The sequence below is a fragment of the Lycorma delicatula genome, chromosome 3 (genome assembly GCF_047948215.1).
Source record: "Lycorma delicatula isolate Av1 chromosome 3, ASM4794821v1, whole genome shotgun sequence".
Taxonomy (NCBI): Eukaryota; Metazoa; Arthropoda; class Insecta; order Hemiptera; family Fulgoridae; genus Lycorma; species Lycorma delicatula.
This window is the reverse complement of record NC_134457.1, coordinates 115,283,523-115,304,833: the sequence shown is the minus strand read 5'-3', so window position 1 is coordinate 115,304,833 and position 21,311 is coordinate 115,283,523. Positions and strand designations below refer to the sequence as shown.

General features: G+C 32.2%; 1 protein-coding gene across 1 annotated transcript in view; it reads right to left on the bottom strand.

The window, feature by feature from the left end:
- Nucleotides 1-21,105, bottom strand: part of alpha-Man-Ia (alpha-Mannosidase class I a) — a 394,844-nt gene extending 373,739 nt beyond the window's left edge. Inside the window, exon 1 of the mRNA XM_075360436.1 lies at nt 20,428-21,105. Within this exon, the coding sequence (XP_075216551.1) occupies nt 20,428-21,054 (627 nt within the window). The 5' untranslated portion in view covers nt 21,055-21,105. The remainder of the gene's footprint in view (nt 1-20,427) is intronic.
- Nucleotides 21,106-21,311: the final 206 nt, after the last annotated feature.

Below are 21,311 nucleotides of genomic sequence, written 5' to 3'. Positions count from 1 at the left end.
CAAGGAAGCTAAAACTCAAGTTCTGGCAGGACTCCATGCGCGAGTTGCAACGCAATCCCTGGCAGCTCGCAAAGACTTATTACAAGCCGAAGCCATTGCACGTATTGTCCAGTGATCGGTGTGGGTTTGGTGGTCGAGACCACACATTAACATCTGTGGCGACCCACCAGGCGTTCCTGGATTCTCTGTTTCCAGATGCTCCGGAGGTTGAAGGGGAAATCGGCGTTAGGGCGGGTGAAACACCATTCCCTGGCGTACGGACCGTGGAACCCGAAGATATAGACCGACTGGTTTCTCGAATGGCTTTGAAGAAGGCACCGGGGATTGACCAACTTGACCCGGATACATTTTACCATCTGCTGCCTGTCATAAGAGAGCCGCTTGGCAGACTGTTCTCGGGGTGCCTAAGCTGGGGTTGCTTTCCGGCTTGCTGGAAGGTGGCTTTCGTGAGGGTGCTCTAAAATCTGGAAAGGATCCTAGTAAGGTTAGTAGTTATCGACCTATCAGCCTCTTGCCGGTTCTCGGAAAGTTGCTAGAAAGGCTGGTTGTGGAACGGCTCTGGGAAAACATCGACATAAGCTGTTTTCTAAATCGAGGCCAATATGGCTTCATGAAAGGGGTTGGCACCGAGGATTGCATCTTAAATGCTCTTGCCGAGGTGGAAAGCGCCGACTGCAAATACGTTTTGGCAATTTTTATTGACATAGAGGCAGCATTTCCTTCCTTGTGTTGGAGTTCTGTCCTCTATGAATTGGAACGCCGCAATGTTCCCGAAGCCTTACAGGCCGTATTAAGAGACTATTTCTCTAATCGCTCGACTCTGTTTAAAGATGCGCACCTAGTTGTGGAAATGTCCGTCACCAGGGGTAGCCCGCAGGGTTCCGTTCTCAGTCCTCTGCTGTGGAACCTGGTTTTTGACGGATTTCTGGGACTGACATTCCCAGAAGGGGTCACGGTTCAGGCTTTCGCCGATGACTGTCAACCAACTTTGTCAACCGCCGAGGGCTGGATGGACATGCAAAATTTAAACATTTCTGTGCCCAAGACGAAGTTTATGCTTCTCAAAGGTGCAGACAAATTATCATGCAGTCGTAACCCCCACATTAAGTATAAAGACTGTGTAATCAGCCGAGTAAGGGTTCATAAGTACCTAGGTGTTTTGTTTGATGAGAAGTTGCTTTTTAGTAACATTAGGCAAGCTGCGGCGGACGCTGTCTCAGTGATGCACAAACTTAGAAGGATTGCTCGAAAGGACTACGGGTTGTCGGGCCGTCAAATGTACTTGGTGTACCAAGGCGTCTTCGAGAGTATGATCGCATACGCGGCGCCAATTTGGGCGCATAGGTTGGATAGAAATAGAGCACTGCTTCAAAATTTAAGGAGTGCTCAGCGTAGAGCCTTGATAGTATGCACTGGCGTTTTTAAAACGACCTCCTTCCAGGCTACTACCGTATTGGGAAAGGCTCTCCCAATCGATTTAGTGGTGAAAGTTCGGGCAGCCATGTGGAAGTTGCGAAGAGGTCGGGAGGCCGAGGCATTTGGGATGCGGTTTCGAGCCCGGCCAGAACCGGAGAGGAACGGTGATCACAATGCACTGGAGCTAAATTTCGTTCAGTTGCACGTCTCCCGTCTGCGGAAGAGGCTATGGAGCCTCGCGATGGAAGCATGGCAGCTTGAATGTCACACCACGACTAAGGGAAGATCCTTGTATAGGTTTATACAGGATTTGGGGGGATGGTATGCCTAGAGTTCATTTTTAAGGGCAGCGGGTGTCCAGGTTTTCACCAACCATGTGGATTTAAAGGAATATCTGTTTCGGTTCCGCCTGGCGGCTGATGAGTTGTGTGTCTGCGGGGAGGTCCAGTCGAATGAGCATATGATGTTCGACTGTCCCGTTCTTGGTGGGGCCAGAGACCGAGCCACCCTGGAACTTAGAGGTCAGGGGGAAACTTGGCCGCTCACAAACGACGAGTCAGTGTGGCGAGAGCCGCATTGTCAGACCGTGTGAGAGTTCCTCGATGAGGTTGCGATGTTCAACCGTCATCGCTAGATTTAATGTAAATTTATTTTGGTTATATTGATTCCTATGGCGCCGCTGTGGGAAGTTTTTCCTGAGGTAATGGCTGGCCACCAGTCAGATATAAGCTCCAAGCTCTTTAATGGTGGACAGGTACTAGCTGTGATTCAGCCACCGAGGCGTGACAGCCAAAATTGCTGTCTTTTATTTTATAACTTTCTTTTGTTTTATTAGTAACAAGGGGTGCGCCTCCACGATTTAGTTTTAGTATTGACAAGTAGGCGGCTGGGACACGTAAGCGGGTGATGTATAGCACACTGCTTAATCCGCTCACGCTGATGGTAGCTCACTAGGAGCTTTTAGGAATTAGGTCGCTAAAGCGTTTTAGAGGCACAGTAGCCGTTTCTTGGCACTGACATTTGGTCTATGCTCTAGGGCGGCCGAATGGGGTGGTGGCGGGAGAAATCCCAGTTAACCAACAACCTCCAAAGATGTGCGTTAAGAAATAACGTATACAATTTTCATATACGAAAAAACATAGCAGAAATAAAATAAGTTAATTGTTTTAATAACAGAACCGCTGGATCAGCAGACAATCAGCACCCACAAACTTACGGAAAGTTCCGTGGGTGGGTTTGAAGTGCAAGAAGACTGAGAATAATAGGAAAATTTTGGCAGTAAAATACGATACATGTTTGAAATTATTCAATTATTTTAAATAAAAGAAAATTTTTAAACGGAAATGGAATGGAATACAAAGTTGGCGGGAGTTTTGCAAATTCTCCCTACAGATCGCAGAACCTCGACAGTGTCCCTTGCTGCTGGATGATTCTATCGGGCGTGTTTTTAAAGGTTTATTTTTTTTAATGACGGGTCTAATTTTTCAATTTTTGTGTTATTTTATATTTTAAATTTTAAGGACGGATTTAATTGCATTCCAATCCGTTGTTGAACTAGCGTTATCGAACCGATTTTATGCGCCGACCGCGGGAGGCTAGGCTTTTGAAACCTGTCCTAGGCTTTTGAAACCCGACGTGATTCCCCTTCAGACCGTCCGCTGAAGTCCTTTCGGTGCTAACGCTTCATAGGCTAGTAGGAATACGCCACAACGGAGCTAACTCTTTGGAGGGAGCAATGCGCCCCCTTCTCCGGAGGGAGTCGCAATTGCTGATTTAATTTAAATTTTATTTAATTGTAAGTTATGCAGGAAAAGGTTAAGTAGAAGCTCTTCATCCACTTCTTTGATGGCTGCCCTTCACAGCGCATTAAACGGAAAGTAAGACAAACTATTTCTTAAGAAGAATTATACTTTCGTTTAATACATGTAAAACGTTACTGTTGGACTGATGACTACTAACGGCCTCAAAAACCGAATCCAAAGGATAGAAATATCGATACACACCGGTAGTGCTGCAGAGAAATTCCAAACCTACTTTTAATTTTTACATCGAGCCAAAAAAAAAAAGAAGAATACTGATGATAGGAACAACAAAATATGGCTAGAACAAAATTAATACCAAACCTTCCACCTTGTTTGGTTTTGGTAATTGATAACGTTCGGAATCATAACATAAAACTGCAGAAGACGCCGAATTAAACATGCAGAAAACAAGAACTGGAGAATGGTTACAAAGAAATATTCCGTACTCAGCAAATATGTTAAAAATTGAAACGTTCAGATTAGAATAATTAAATAAGCCTCCTCGTTATGAAGAATCCAGCTTCAAGAGAATATTGAAGGATTATGGTCACAATTTATTAAGACTGCCACCAAATAACTCTAAATTCAACCGAATTAAGTTGATGTGGGCCAAAATAAATAGTAAGTTAGGGAAGAAAATGAGTCATGTCTTTAAAATATAATTTAAAAAAATCGTAGAGAAAAACTTTAACTGCTGGTTGAATACTGGAACCGATGCTGCTGCGAAACTCGTCATAAAAGTAGAAAAGAATCATAATAAAGCAAACAGAGTTGTTGACATGCAAACCGAAAATTTTGCAATAACTAAAAATGATAGAAAAAGCAGTGAGAATAGCGAGGATGAATCTCGGACATCGAACAGTAGCAATACAGATGACATAGATGGATCAGCCACCCTTGCATTTAAAACCTAAAATCAATCAATAAAATGGAAAAAATATCATGAACGTGCTAATAAAAGAAAACAGACACGTTCGCCGAAGAGCTCATTCACAAGCCCGCGTTTGTATTATTCCTATTGCCTCCTCAAGGATCCAGCAAGCAATCCATCCCCACCCTGCCCCTGCATCTAAATTTTCTAAACTTGATGTATTTTTTAACAAATTAAAAATTAAGAAAAAATCGAAAATCGAACTTTTACAAATAATTTTTAAAGAAACTTTTAGAAAGTAGTGAATCAGAGTTATGAGGAAAAGCAGTCAAGTCGATGATAAGGATTCTTTTGAAAACGAAATTGACCAAGTTAAATTACTTTTAGTTCACTCAATATAAGTCAAACCGTAGAAGTTACAAGCATCTTGTAGAGCGCACATATGAAAGATTCCACAGGAGGAATTTTAAAAAAAACCACCTTTTAAGCTTTTAGTTATCTATTGCCAGATTGACCTGAGATTGTACAAGACTACACTTCAATTACATTCATACATCATCTTCATTCATCCTCTTACGGAGGTTCGGTGGATCCTGCAGTAAAGAAGCAATATGTAATATCAGGAACAGCAACCAACAATAAAATATCCAGCTAACAAATAATCCCTTACATCATATCATTCGCTATATTTAGGCGTATGCAATTAACAGTTACGATAATTGTTGGCTGCATAACTAATACTTTTTTCTAAGTAATAACAGAAATAGGAAATTTAGAATGTGTTAACATTCTTGAAGGGTAATTTTTTCACACCGATAAAAGACCGAAATTTAAGCCCTGAAAGTTAAGAATAATTACAAAACAATAACACAAGCTAGAAAATACCTGTTACCTTAACCGAAGTTTTTATTATAACAGATAGGAAGAAGAACAACCTTCAAAAAATACTAAAATTCAAATGCTACTGAACCGATTGTAACAAAACTTTGTCACATATTATCGAACCGTTGCTGTAGCAAACAATGGTACCAATATGCCGTAGTTATTTAGAGGAAAAATATGTTCACTAAAAACATTATATATATATTTATATAAAATATTACATGTATAAAGTAATAAACGTTTTTTGAGACGTTCAGTCTCACACAGTTATTTAAATTATAATTCTGGAGGGAAAAATAAAATTTAAGGTCATGGAAAGAATAATAAAAATGAAATTATCATAACCTAATTAAACATCTATATTAAATACTTATAACAATAATTTTATTATAAAATTGTAATTAACATAAACACAGTGCAACCACGTAATAGTTATATACGAATATATGATAATTTAACTAAAAATGGTTTTCATACCATTACTATGAATTTAATTTCATTACTTTTTAAAACAAATAAAAAGACCATGGCCTAGTTATCTCTTCAGGATAATAAACAATCCTTAACTTCAAAATAAAACATCAAATTATCATAATTTTCCAGGAATTAAATTTGAAAAAATAGTTAAATAGTAATAATGCTTTTTCCCCAAAAATCCATAATTGAATTCGTACTATGACAAACTAAAAAAAAATGAACAATGAAAGACAGAATTACAAACGCGCGCGCGCGCTCATTTTTAACGACAAAACAAACTAAATCTATTTTAAACTTATAACAAATAACTGTTACAGTCGCTTTTTTGGCCATCTTCAATGACTAGTTAATATTTTCCACTATAAGTCAGTTAATTATTTTTATGTTATTAAAATACGAAATTAAAGGATGCGATAAAAAAGTATATTACAACATTCTGGAGTCAGAACAATATACACTTATGATTATAATACTGGTTTAAGTACCCACTCTTCGAATGAACAAGTATTGAATTTTCCCGTCAGAGCGCCCCATTTTCTAAATTGCCCTTTCGAGATTAAAAAAAAAACCATTCTGTATCTGCAAGTCAATACATAATTTGTAAAATAAAATGAATTTAAATTCAATCAGTGAACGGACTGATGCTACCACATCGTTCTTTTATACTTCTAACTACATTATCCAGAAATACAAAACAATTTTTAAATCAGCTTAAAATAAATTCTGTTAAATGTTCCATATTGTGTTATCAACATCTGTGCCGAATTTTTATTTTCACCTGTTAAATGTTCATAGGATATAGGAATCCATGGCTATTCTTTTACATCCACTGAATTACGTATTGAATGATCATCTCACATAGACGCCTTACTCTTATTTCATCTGCCCATCACCCAACTTTTTCCTCCTCCTTTCCTAAACGCCTATCTTCTATGATAAGTCTGTATATATGCGACTGTTCAGTACTTGACGTCTCAAAATCGTTTCACGTACGCTATTTTACTTTGATTCTAAAACCGCACGACTTCACGTTCAACTTCAGTCATCATCGCTGTGATATATTCTACAACTTGCTTCGTTCGCGTTATTTTTAACTGTGTAAACGCTTTCCTTTATCTCTTTGAAGATTACACTGTATGATTTAAATAAAATTGCTTTAAACTTTCGGGATTTTTCATTTACTTCAAAATTATTTTCAAGATGTCAGAAATCTTTCTTAGTCAGAAAGGACTACCTATCGTTTTATGAAAGGTTGTAAAATTTACATAGTTTTCCTCGATCTGGACAGTTACTATTAAAAACTAACCGTTTCTTACTTTCGAAGTCTCAGTACTTAGCGATCAATAAAATAAATATGTTCCTCTTCTATAAATATTGTTCGAATTACTTTTAGACAGAGACAAATTCAATTCTAGTTTTAGAAATGCAAAGAACTAATGCAAAATGCAGAGAACTAAGAAATTCATCCTTAAACTACGTTTGAGGGTGACTGAAAGGGAAATGCAGAAATACGGTTCAAAGAATTACGGATTTATCATCCGCTTAATTTTAAGCTTCGATATTTTCCACTGGTAGCTTCTTTTCTTTTTTCCCGGACGACTGGCTCTTTTCTACCTCGCAGGGGTGATGAGGAAAATATCGATTTTTACTTTCCCGTCTTGATAGCACTATAGCTCTAAAAGGGAACGTGTTATAATCGGTCCAATTTGGGCATATACAGTTTTCACCTGATCTTGACGTTTTGAAACCAAAAAACCGGATGGAAATTTTCCGGATATTAATGTTCGTATGTACAGTTGCGTGTGTTCTGTATTGGCTTCTAAATTACCTTATAAACCCAGAACTACTGAACCGATTTTGAACTCGGTCAGATTACCTCTATATATGGGGTATTGATGCCACTTATTTTTCAACTTAAAAGGTGAATGGGGTGAGGCTATAAAGCAAGGACACCACAGTATCTCGAGATTTCACCTATTTAAGGTCATATTTTTCTTAGAAACATTTGTTAATTAAAAAATAAGAGTAATTGCAAAAACACCTTTTTCTCCATAATCGCACCCCAAAAAATGCTTTAAACTACTGCTATGTTGTGACGTTACAGGTGAGCGGTAGAATTAAATAAACGACTAATATTTACAGAGTAAAAACGTAACTCGGTCTGGCTGGATCTCGAATTCGATCGCCCGGTTGACTCGGCACCTGATGCGTTAAGCCTCGCGGCTACAACAGTCTACCGACCGTACAAGCGAAATTTGTTCTATGTAAGTTATGAAATTATATTATAGTGCCGTCTGCCGTCCGTCATCGCTCGTACCGCCGCGACCGCGCGAATTAAATACGGTATGCACGCGCGCTTTAGTTAGAAGCATTAAATTAAATAAACGAAAAAAATATTATATTTAAGTAAAATGATAAATATTTAAATTAAGTTGTGTGTGTAAGTCGTGCATCAGAAACAACCCACAGTTGTAGGACTTTCCCGGAACGCGTCTTTAACCGCGTGGCGGGAAAGTAGATTACGGGAACCGCTTTTTTAAAGTAGATGATTATGTGAGGAAATCATTTACGTCAGGTTTCAATTTTTTTAATTCTTCTAATATCAACACCCAGTTTAAATACATCATTATGAAACCACTTAAGGGTTTTGACCATAATATTCTTTACTGTTTCTAGATATCTCAATACCAAATTTCGGCTTTCTAGCGATCTAGTTAAATTACATATAACGTATACACCATTGACTGCAAAATGTCAAAAGTGTTCTGTATTGGACAAACGCGTTGCAACTTAAAGCAAGGATAGAATGAACAAATGAAAGCACTCTAAAACAGTGAATTAATATTTGCCAACTACCTCGCAAAAACAATCATAAAAACACTTCAATTAATGATCACGTTTAAAAAAATATATATAAATGAATAGAACACTTTAAATCTAACAAACTTTGCACCACATCATACATAGATACTTTGCTTCCTAATTAAAAAATTGCTACCACCCTGTTGATTTCAAGTTGGGACAAATTACAACATAATTTTTTTTTCCAATGCGTACGTTGCAATCTGTTCAGCTAGTGAACAATAAGCAACCCTCCACGGCCCAATGAGATGAGAATGATATGTACGACACGTAAATGAGGAGTAGTTTTGTCCAGACTTAGGCCGACCATTCCTGAGACGTGTCGTTAATTAAATCCCAACCACCAAAGTATACCGGTATCCACAGTCTAGTATTCAAATCCGTATAAAAGCAACTAACTTTTAGTACGATCTGAATCTTATATTAATTTATTAAAATATTTTTTAAGTTTGTTATTAAAAATGAAAAAAAAATGTACAATTTTCTACTGGCTGTCGTGGATAAAAATATCACAAATATAATTTTTTAATCTCTGCGACTGTTACAAATTATGATAAAAATTATTTTTAAATAGTTTTATTTTAAACATAAATATTTCCATCTTGTACCGATTTGGTTATTTGTATTCTAATTTATATTCCAGATAGGCGAACATACTAATCAAATTAAAACGTGGAAAACAATTATTTTACATTTCAATCTCTCATCCTCAAAACACCGATGAAAAATTAGAATCTTTTCTGTTTCTCCCCCACAATGTTTTTTTTTTTTTTTTTTTTGAGCTCATTAATAAAACAATAATTGTTATTATTCAGTGCCTTATTTACATGTTGACATTAAGAATTAGAAGTATTAGATGTAATAATTTTTTAATAAAGCAATTGTTCTACACTATTTTATTTAATTTCGTATCGACATTAAAGTATGCTTACGTAATTTTCATTTTTAGGCATTTACACAAAAATTATAAATATAAACTACCAAACTACTAACCTACGCTCGCTAACCTTGACTGGCTACCGAAACGAGCGTAGGTTAAGTTTGGTTAGATTATAATTTATTTATAAATAACGGCCACAATTTATTTTCTATGAATAACTAAAAAATAACAATTATTTTCTTTAATGAGTTTTAAATAATTATTCTTTAAAAAAACCATTGTGGGGAAGAAACAAAAAAGACCTCAAAATTGTCAGGTATGAGAAATTAATTTGCAAACGGTCGGAGAGGAAGCAGTTTCAATCGTTATTCTGAAAGGGCATTTGAATTGTACTTTTGAAAATTGTGGCAAAAAAATGAAGACAATCTGGGAAACCTTTTTCTACAAAAATTCTTGAAACAAAGTATCCTAGATCGTACCAAACGCTACGTTCGGAAGAGAATCCCTCACCCAAAATTTTAAATACAACGCAAAGATAAAGTCGTCTGCTACTCGTATAAAATTGACTGTAAGCGGCAATCGCTTGATATTTTATCGTTACCGTTCACATCGCTGACTAAAATTTTGTAATGATTAAAATTTTTTCCTCGCTCTTTTTTTCTCGTTTTATTAGCTGTGAACATCATGAATTAAAAGATCTAAACCGATGCTAATTAACAACAAAAGAGTTGAGAAAGTAGGAAGAATTTTTTGTTGAAGTAAAAGGTAAATAAAACGGTAACTTACAGAATTACAGAACATCTCGCCGACAGACGTATGTAGCCTATCGATTTTTTTATCTGAATAGAGAAGCGGTCGTTTTTAAGGAATAAAAAATTACTTTCTTCATTTTCTCAATAAAAGCAAGTTAATAATAATTCTAGGCATAAAGAATTGGATTTCATTTTTTTCTTCTTTTCTACAATTAAAATTTTCATTTATAATATAACATCGTAACTACGGCGTAAAGAATATGTTCATAAAACAAATGAGTAGGCGAACAAATTCTTTTGTTTGTCCTTTCTTATAGGATGATAGTTGATTCGATCGCACGCATCATTTCACGTGTAATGTTTTTAAAAATAGATTACACAGATTTATGATGGCAAGCCTGTCACAGCGACTATACAATTCATGTATATATAAGCCGTAATGGTTGTACGCGACCTGACGTGAATCACAGGTCACTACCAAAAATGGCAAAACCATTTTCAAGAATAACAGTAATAAAATTTATTAACATCATATAAATTGACTATATCATATATATAATCCTTAGTTCATCTTCGTTGGCCCGATTACGAAAAAACTGATTTCACAAAATCGTTCTACTATTTGCGGGTTTCATCAGTGAAATAATAATACAACATTTAAAATCTAGATGTAATTCAAAACGTTTCTATGAACGCATATGCGCGTCTGCTACTGACAGAAAAGTTCTTTCCACCGCAACAGAAGAAATAATGTAGACGGAAAGAAAAGAGAAGAAAGTCCTACAATCGACACTAGCTCTTTAAGGAGTTTAAAAAATTTGTTAAAAGATACCTTCCTTACCAAACGTTTCGTAATAAAATAAATTATTCAAAGAACGATAGAATTCTTGATTCCCTTATTAATAATCAATTTCCACAAGCATAAAATAGTTAAAACGTTTTTATCACCAATGTTACAGATTATTCATGTTACAGATACACGGTTAATTTTTGTAAGACACTTTATGTGGATGTGTATTCAATAAAACTCGCCTTCGACTATGTTGTGTTAACAATTTAATTCATTGTTGAATGTGCCAACGATCTCATGCTGCGCAAAATAGAAACTAGGATCATCAAAGTAACTCTGTAACTAAATTATTGTATCGATTAAAAAAATATTGTTTGACTTTTCTTTAACACGATGTGAGAAATTGTTTTGACAATTTTTTGGTTAGAATTTTTGATCAGAAAATTTTAAAAACTCAAAAAGCTTATTAATATTAATGATTGACTACATTTATAAGGGGCTAAATAATAATATTAGATTATACAATTTTGTGTTGTATTATATTAAACTCAATGAATTACAATAATTACAATAACTCATTGAATTATTTCTTTTTTTTAAAATTAAATATTATAATTTTTAAATCGATAATAATTGCATATATAAATCTGAAATTTTTGCTTTATTGATTCTATACGTTAAAATTAACAGAGTTGATAAGCAAAATGATAATATTAACAACAGTAGTAGTGTACTTAACACTCCTACAGCAGTACAAAAGAAAAAAATCATAATTGATAAAATATTCAAAACAAAGTAAGATATCACCGCAATGAAATCTCTCACAACCTACACAGCTACTGCACAAAATATCTTAATCTACATGCTAAGGACACTAAAAGACATCACCAAAAAACAACCATCCAAATGTAAACTTAAAAATATTTCATAGAAACTTCACATAAAATAAATATCTTTATACAAAGGAATTCAGGAAGGAAAATAATTCGGAAACCGATTCTAGAGCTAAAAATAAGGAAACAATTCACGCAAACAGACAACTGAAAGCGCTTTGTTATAGAGTTACGGCAAGCGAAAATTTTTCTAAGATTTCAGTTCCCCCGGTGAAATGAGATCATTAGAAATAGATTTTATACTAGATTATATCTTATGTTTTTTGAGCTGAAAAATCGACTAAAACGGGTCCCAGAACTGCATCTCCCGCTGTTTTCATGACATCCAACGAAAAACACGGTTTTTAGGTTTGAAGTACAATAACTTTGTTAAATGTCTAATAAATGCCTAAATTTTATTATCAAAACTTGTAGAGAATTTAATTCTTAGAAAATTGTTGCAATAAAGTTTATGAAAAAACAAAAAAAAAAATCAAATTTTATTATTAAAAAATAATAAAACAAAACTTAACAGAAAAATGTTATTACGAATTAGTAAAAATTAAGAACAGCTGTTTTTAGTACAATAAATTTAGATGTTTGATAAATTAACTTTGGCGACTTTATGATTCGACGTTAATTTGAATACTCCTCATTGTTGTCATAAAATTGCGGTTACGTGTTAACAATTAAACGTTAGGCAGTTTAGTATAATTTGAACGTGTTTAATTATTTCTATGTCAGTCATGCATGCATAAAAGTTACGTAGTGTTTTTATGTTAGTTGCACTCCAAAGTGAACCTACATTTTTCAACAGAATCTGAAATTTAAAAAAAAAATTCATTTTTGAATTCTTTGTTTTGAAAAATGCCGTGCCTCTTCACTCATGCAGAATATGCTATGTTTTTTGTGTACGGCTTTTGCGATAGAAGTGCTCCAGCAACGGTGGAAGAATGCCAACGTAGGTGTCCTGGACGAGTAGAGTTCCAAAACGTAAAGAATACCACACTTCCCAGCAGTGATCATGAACGTCAACCGGTACATTTTGACGAAAGGGAAAACATTCAGATGGTACAGCTTAGTTCTACAACGAGCACCAAAGATATTTCTACACGAATGATCAATCCACAAATTACAGCAAGGAGAACATTTCACATTCAGCGCTCCAATCATGTACAAAAAGTTCAACACCTTCAGCTTTGTGACCGTTCCAGACTACTACAGTTCAGTCAATGGGTATATAATAATCACTTAATTTCGTTCATACTATTTTCAGACAAAGCTTTTACCGGTAATGGCATAAATAACACCGGTATTCTGAACCCACATGCTTTAACTGAATCAAATTTCCAGCAAAGATTTTCTGTGAACGTTTGGTACGGCATGATCGATAAACAATTAATTACGAGGTCCCCTTTCATACTAGAACGTTCACGGGGAGAAATTATCTGGAATTTTTAAACAATGAATTTCTTACAGTGCTTGAAAATTTCGCATCGGCGAAACGAACTGAAATGTACTATAAATTTGATATACTCGTCTAAAACATTTCACGAATGAAGTATGACAATTCCTAGATGAAAAATTTACTGGTAAAAATTTACTGGTAAATTTGATTTAATGAAGAGAGACGATAAATTGGCCACATAGATAATCGAAGCTTACTTACTCCCTTCGATTACCGTTTATGGGGATGGATGGAATGCGAGATTTACAAACAAAACACACACATGACATAAACTGATCACTCGCATTCTCAATGCTGCTATCGTCATCAAAGAACGCGAAGATATCATTAGGTTGGCGACAGAAAATGTACGGAAACTAGTTGAAAAGTGAAGCGATATTAACGGTGGTATTTTCGAACATTTATTGTAAATTAATATAGTAAGAGTACATGATAAACCAAACAGACTAGTTTTTTAAGAGTAGATTAAAAGTTTAAATTAAAAGTTTAAAAGAGTAGATTAAACTCTTTTAATCTTTAAAAGATTTTAAGAGTAGGTTAAAATTTACTAAACTAAACTTTATTACAGCAATTACTTCAAAATTACATTTTCTAAAAGTTCTGATAATAAAATGTACCGATTTATTAGTCGCTTAACAAAGTCATTGTACTTCAAACCGAAAAAACTTGTTTTTCGTAACCTAAGTTTTCGTTTTTAAGTTTGATATCATAAAAACTACGGGAGATACAGTTCTGAGAACCGTTTTACTCGATATTTCAGGTCAAAAAACATAATTATAACGCCTAAAAAATATCAGTATGACCTCATTTCAACGAGGAACTGAAATCCGGACGAAACTTTTCGCTAACTTAACTCGATAACAAAGCGTTTTCGGACGTCTGTTTGTATGAACTTTTTTCCTTATTTCAAGCTCCTAATGATCACCGGATCATTAATCACTTAGAAACCATAACATTGAGACAACATTCCAAGCATTTAAAGATGCCCTCTAAATATTGCATAAAATACAGTACCTAATTTGATATCATTAACGTTTTCATTATATAAGAACTATGTTTATAATATTTAAAACGTATCGTGCAACAAATTATGAATTAAAAGATGAAGGAAAGAAATTTAGACTTTCTAATGAATTGAACAAGGTACCAAAGATTGACATTAGTTTACATTTGCAAAATGTAAACAAATTAAGGCCTAGCCATACCAGATAAACTGTTTTTATTCTGTATCATAATCCCAGTATATGTTAGATGTTAAATCACACAAACCAATGATTCCTAAGAGTGGTGATTAAATAAAATTGTAACAAATTCAAGAACATTCTAGATCAGTTTATTTATTCACTTCAGTAAGATCAGACTGACATCCCTTTATCTACACCTCTTTTTTGACTAGAAAAATTAATTTTTATTGTTTGCAAGTTACAAATATGTTCATGTTCAAGGAAAATTAATGCAGATAATCCGACCATAACAAAAATTGCGTCATAACACCCAAAATTACAAACCATACATATAAGTATGATGTAAAGATGAAACTGTTAACATTACTTATGGGGGAAGTATGAAATTGTGTAGGTCTATATAATATATAAGACAATTCAGAACTGAAGAAGAGCCTACTAAAAACAAAAAATGTTTTCGTTCAAAATAAGAACTAAAAACTGGTAGTACAAAAAAAAATTATTGAAAAGATCAAAGAAATAGAACTACACTTCATCCAACAGCAGTTACCAGGTACTTTACAATTTTACCTGTCCCAAATGTATAGACAGGCATTGCCTTTTATGCGATATACTAATCTACTTCCATTAAAAACATTTTTAATCATTCAAAATTACTAATGAAGGATTTCAAGAACTAACTTAAACATAATAAGAAAAATGTACTTCAAAAAAAAAACTGGTACATCATAAACTTTTGCAGAAAACTGAACATCTGATAAAGATGTTGCGATGTTACAATAAATTGAAAACTTACTCCATAAAATATAATAAATACAATTAAAAGTTGATATGCAGACCGGGAGGAGAGACAAAATATCAATAGATAATCAAATATGAAAATGAATGTAAATCACAATAATGGAAGCTCCAGGTTTGGAACTAAAAGGAGCTTAGGTTCGATTTTTATAGAAGAGCTGAAAATGCAGATACACAAAAAATCGCACAAAAAAACACATGAACTATTAAACTGTCACTGCTATACAGATCACATCATACTTCTACTCAAAGACAGTCATATTTTTCATCCTCATCAATAAATTAACCCCTACTTTCTGTTCAGTGTTGCATTGATAAACCAAATCGTCATCTTTTTAGAAAAATATAACCCAAAGTAAAAAAGACATGTTTCCATAATATATAGAAAAACCATCAATACTAACAAAAATAACACATCTTATTATTTAAAATAACTAAGTTAATGCTCTGCATACATCTCACATTACTAATAGTTCTGACATTACCTAGTAATTCTCACATTACTGGTCATGCTAAATGACAGCTAAATGACAAGTTCAATGAATAACTCGATGTAATAATTTTCAAGCATCATTACTGGATATATACAAACAATACAATTATTCCATAAAATTAAAAAAAAATTAAGGAAAACAATAGGTAAAAGGAAATCCATACATCAAACTTATATGTAAACAAATAAAAGAAAATTACCAATATTTACAGCAAAGAGGATCGCTATTTTATTTTTATACTGCTTTTCAAAATCACAAACAAAATACACAACCAAATAACAAGCTAAAAATAATACTGTAATAAGACATTAAAATAATACTGCCAAATATTAATATGCTAATAATATTATCAATAGTTTTAATAGTCTAATAAAGTACTAAATCTCTTCCTAAATCATTCATCATGAGTATGCGAGTATTGTTTTATACTTGTCCTGTTCAATTAAGCCAATGGACCAGTATAATTGGGTTTTTAAGGTGATATAAGAAAATATTTCTGGAAATTCTCTATTTTGTGATAGAAGTATAAGAAATTAGATAAAATTACACGATTAAAGATACGCTGTAATGTATCTCACCGGCATAGAACACTTAACAAACTCGATGTCCTGTGGGTACAAATTTTGGCCTGTATAAAAAACCTGAAATAAAGAAATAACCAGAAAAAGTGAACCGATGATGTTAAGTATTGGAACATATTTACCTTTTTTCAACAGAAAAAAAATTTTGTTGTGAAAAATAAAATGAACATCAAAAAATAAAACTAACAAAATAAAAGAAAAACATTAGACTATTACATTTACAAGTAAATATTTCATTCCTTCTGAACCTAAAACTTTTTTAATGTGTTATATAGTAGATTTTTGTATTTTCTGTTCCTTAATTAAAAATAAATCATGTAACAATGAATTTGTTCTGGTAAAATAGGAAAATGTTTTTTTCTGCAAGATTGTTACATTTTTAGCATTACGTTTTTCAAATAAACAATAAATATATGTTGCAAAATTATTTACTCTCATTATGGCCTCAAGGTAGACAAATTAAAAAAAGTTTAATGAACATGTATAAATTTCATCCATAAAACCATACTATAAAGAACATGAACAATAATAGAATCAAACTTCTTTTTTCTTTTAAAAGTTAATCATAAATGTTAAAAACAATGTCACTGTAAATATGAACAAAAAACAAATTAATGACCTAAAAAGATAAAATAGGAGTAAAATGAAACAAAATGAAAGTAAATGGTGGGAATAAAAAAAAAAATGAAACTTATTAACTGTAACACGAATTTTACACACAGCAAATAAAATTTATTAATGTTAACCATAAATGTTTTTTCCAGAAAAATATCAATAAGTATTCATTGAAGTTATAATTACTGGAAAAACCAAAGGCCTATTAGAAAAAAACTTTGTTCAATAGTTAAAAACATAATGATTAATATTTTCACAATAATGCAATTAAACTAATTATTCAACCAAATTACAGCTTTTTTACAGCCATTTACCCTACTTCAATAGAATATATGCTATAATGATAAATGAAATGATTTGCAACTTAACAAATCTACATGTAGGATTAGTGTCAACACTCCTGTAAATAAGTGGAATTTCAGACATTAAAAGAACCTCTAATATCATTTTAGAATAATTTATGTTCTGCTCTACTGTGATTCTGTTTATCATTACAGTAATTTTTTTTATGATTTGCCCACCTCCTCTTTTACAAAATGTTTCTGATGCTGTGGAATGTGAACAATAAATAACATAAAAATCAAATGAGAGTATATGCAAATTGATAAAAATGATAAATCTACTTTTTCCACCTAATTTGTGATATACAGAAGAAAGGTGGTAGAATCTACCATCTAATTTCAAGTAACACTAATCCAGGATTTTATGCAATAAGAAGTTACTTCTTATTTATAAAATATTTATTTTATTTACCAATAAAATACTTACTTACTTTTTTTTATAAAATATTGTTGAACTAATTTGTAATTTAAATGCAATGATATGATCATACTATGTGTAATGGTAGGCTGGAACTATCCAGTAAAAACACATAGTTTTCAGACTACAAAAATAAATAAGATAATGTAATGGCCTCAAGAAAAATGATACAAGTAGATGTATTTAAATATACTTTAAGAAGCATCATTAAGCAAATAACTTTACCATGCTAACAATCTTGTTTCTGTGACACGTTTCATTTACTATCAATCTAACCAAAGTAATTTTAAAAAAACACCAATATATTGAACCATAAATTAAGTAAAAGTAGAGTATAACATTGTTATAGATAACAAATCTATTTTTATTAATAACAAGGAAAAGTTATGAAAAGTGACAGGACTCATTAAAACCCGGTAATCATGAAAATATGATATTAAGAAATGATAATTTATATACAATTAATACTAAGATACTGCAAATTACAAAAAATCGGTTTTAAATGAATGATGAAAATGAAACAAAAAAAATGTGGAAAAATTTTAGAGAACAATTTAAAAGTACATAAAAACAAAATAATTTCCTAATAATATAATTTTATAATTATAATATCAAAATAATATTATAAACTATTTTAAAATATGATTCAGTTAACTGCCAAACCAATCTGAATTACATCGCAAAAAAAAAATCAATCTTAACTCTGATAAAAATGTAAGTGGTGTATGATGTTACAATTACTATTAAACAATGAATAAATAATATTCCATCAGAGCCACTGTAGATAAATTATACATAAAAAATTGGTAAATAAATAAATTAACAAATATTAATTAAAAAAATAAACAATATTTATGAAACACTATAAAATAGTGTTTGTAGAGTTTTTAGCATAAATGAAAAAACTAAGAGTGAAAAATACAATCCTATATTTTCATTTTAAGCAATACCAACACAGGATTTTTAGGTGTAAATTTTATTTTTAAAACATGTGATACACTTAAATTTCAATTTAGACTGCCCCCCGCCCCACCATTATTTAATGCAATACAAATAGTTAATGTAATTATTTGCACATGAGAAATACTTTGGTGATTGGTATATATACACAATTATAAAATGATTTACAGATTTAAAGTTTTTCACTTTTTGAAGTATTTTTATTTTAATTTTCTATAAATTCTTGTGCTGATGTATTCTGACAAAACTAGTAACAAGAAAACTCAAAAGTTTAAGTTTAAATTAAAAAGCTGTTTCAAATTTGTTTTTATAAATCTACTGAACATTATGAAATTAACAAATGGGATGTGATAAAACACAAACAGAAAATAATTTCACTACCTGTTCAAAACAGACTTCAAAAAAAAGCAAATGTAAATATATATCTTATAAATAAATATTATTATTATTATTGTTATAATTAATGCATGACATACTATAAATGTTTGCAGAAACAAGTTGGCTAACAATTTTTTAATTAACAGATTAATGAATAATTCTTTACCATTAATGAAAAACATTTATCTTACAATATATAAAAGTTACTGCACTTTGATCTTTAGAGTGGTTAGTGCAGAATCTAGCAGTTACAAACACTAGTAATAGTAAAAAAGCCAAACATTTAGAAAAACTGGATATTATTTTTAGATCTATAAGGGGAAAATAGCCACATTAAAATTACACTTTCAAGGATTTCTACACTCACTCTAAACAATAATCAGGGGGTAATTTCAAAAAACCAAAACAACACAAATACAAAATTTTATAAAAATCAAATTCATGAGAAATTCATTTATAATTTTAAAAAGAAAACTCAAAAATATATAAAGTTAAGGAATAAAATAATATTTTATGGTAAAAGATGTAATCAACTGTGGAAAAGGTTATGTTCTAAGAATGCTTACATCTCTGCAGCATGACTACTGTATTATCTGCAAATTAAACTATCACTAGGCCTTACTGATTTCTACAATAATAAACAAGACAACCTTTTTCAACCTTAATGATATAATGTAATAAAAAATATGAAATCAGTTTAATTATGGTAGTAGCACATTATATCCAACCTAATCTACAAGTTTGGTTTTAATAAGATAATTTTACCAGATAAAACTGTTCCCATTTCTTTCTTTTACCCTTTATACAACAGTTCAAACTATCAACCAGCAACAAAAAAAAAATTAATATGATTTTGATAAATAAATATTATCATCTAAATATTTTTCTTTATAATCATGCAATAGAATAAAATTTATGTCAATAATACAACATATTACACAAATTATTAAAACATCAGGAAGACTGGATGATAACTGAACAATATCAACAAATACCATAATTCTGCACTATATAACTACTTCTATTAATAATAATTTAGAAAGTGTAAACATTATTACTGTCAATAACTGTCTCACTCCTAACATAAGTATGACCAAACACGATTACCCAACCTCATAAAAAGCTCTTGAATAAATAGTTATAAAAACAGCACATGTGTTTCATCATCATCCAGATATTAATGAACAGTAGAAAGTTATAGAATAATCACATTAAATGATAGTTATAGAATTTTTATAAAACAAAAACAATAAATATAAAAATCATATAATAACATTGGAAATTATTAATGATAAAAATATTTAGTGGACATACAAAAAATGTTACTAAATTCAAAGCAATCTCATTTGATAAATCATTATGCAAAACTTACATGACCTACTATCAATGCAGCTACTCATAACAGAAACTTTCATTTAATTACACGGGTTAAATTCTTATTAAGATTATATAAACAGAAAAACGTGCAGTACTTGCACTAAAAATAAATTCAATATTTTCTGATAACTTAAAATGTAACTAATATGAATAAGTGGAAGTAGAAATAATTGTTTGTTATAAACTAATTACCTCTGGAAATAACTTACCTCTTTTACTTTATTCCTTCTTTTCCGACTCACAGGATCTTTGTCTTCTCCTCCCGTTACTAGAGGATATCTTGAACTTTCTGCTGGAGGAACAGTAATAATTGTTTCAGCTAATTCTAATTTTCCTATAATGGAATCGATTGTTTTCTGTTTAACCTCACTCTTCATAGACGAGCTAATACTGGGATGAATATTTATATTAAAATCTGGTCTTTCTAATACCTTCTGATGTTTTTTGTCCATCTCCAAATCTTGTTCAATCTTTGCCAAAAGTTTAGCTTTGTCCTCTATTTGATGAGGATCCGGGTGTTTAATAAAATCATGCCTAACTACACCTATCTTATTTGTAATATCATTAATACCATCCCCTTGGGGGGGTGCGGGTATTAATAAATCGGGTCCTGCTTTTTGCATGTGCCTATACACTTTAAAAACACTGTTCACAGTACCACCTCCTGCAAATTCTGGCAGAAAAAAGAATCCACCAAAACATACTACACCAAACGTCAAAAATACCAATAATATTAAATGCTTTTCCCTCGTTCTAAACGATCTTCGGGTTGATGAAGGTACCGGAGCACCGTTCAAAAACCGTTGGTAAGTCGGAAGAATAGATGTCGTTGCCATTACGTTATAATCACAAGAGCCGAATAGACACGTTCATGCACTTTCACGCCATTTTGGTGACTACTTGACAAGTGAATGGAGGGGGGATATAGCACGCACGCTTGCAACTTGACCGATAGTAGATTTCCCTGAACTAAAACAAACAACACCGAATGAAATGTAACGGCGTTTTGTAATTTGTTTTCCTATCGATTTCAGCTTGATAACAAACCTGCGTTATTCATTAAGAAATACTCTACTCTAAGGGATCAAAACCT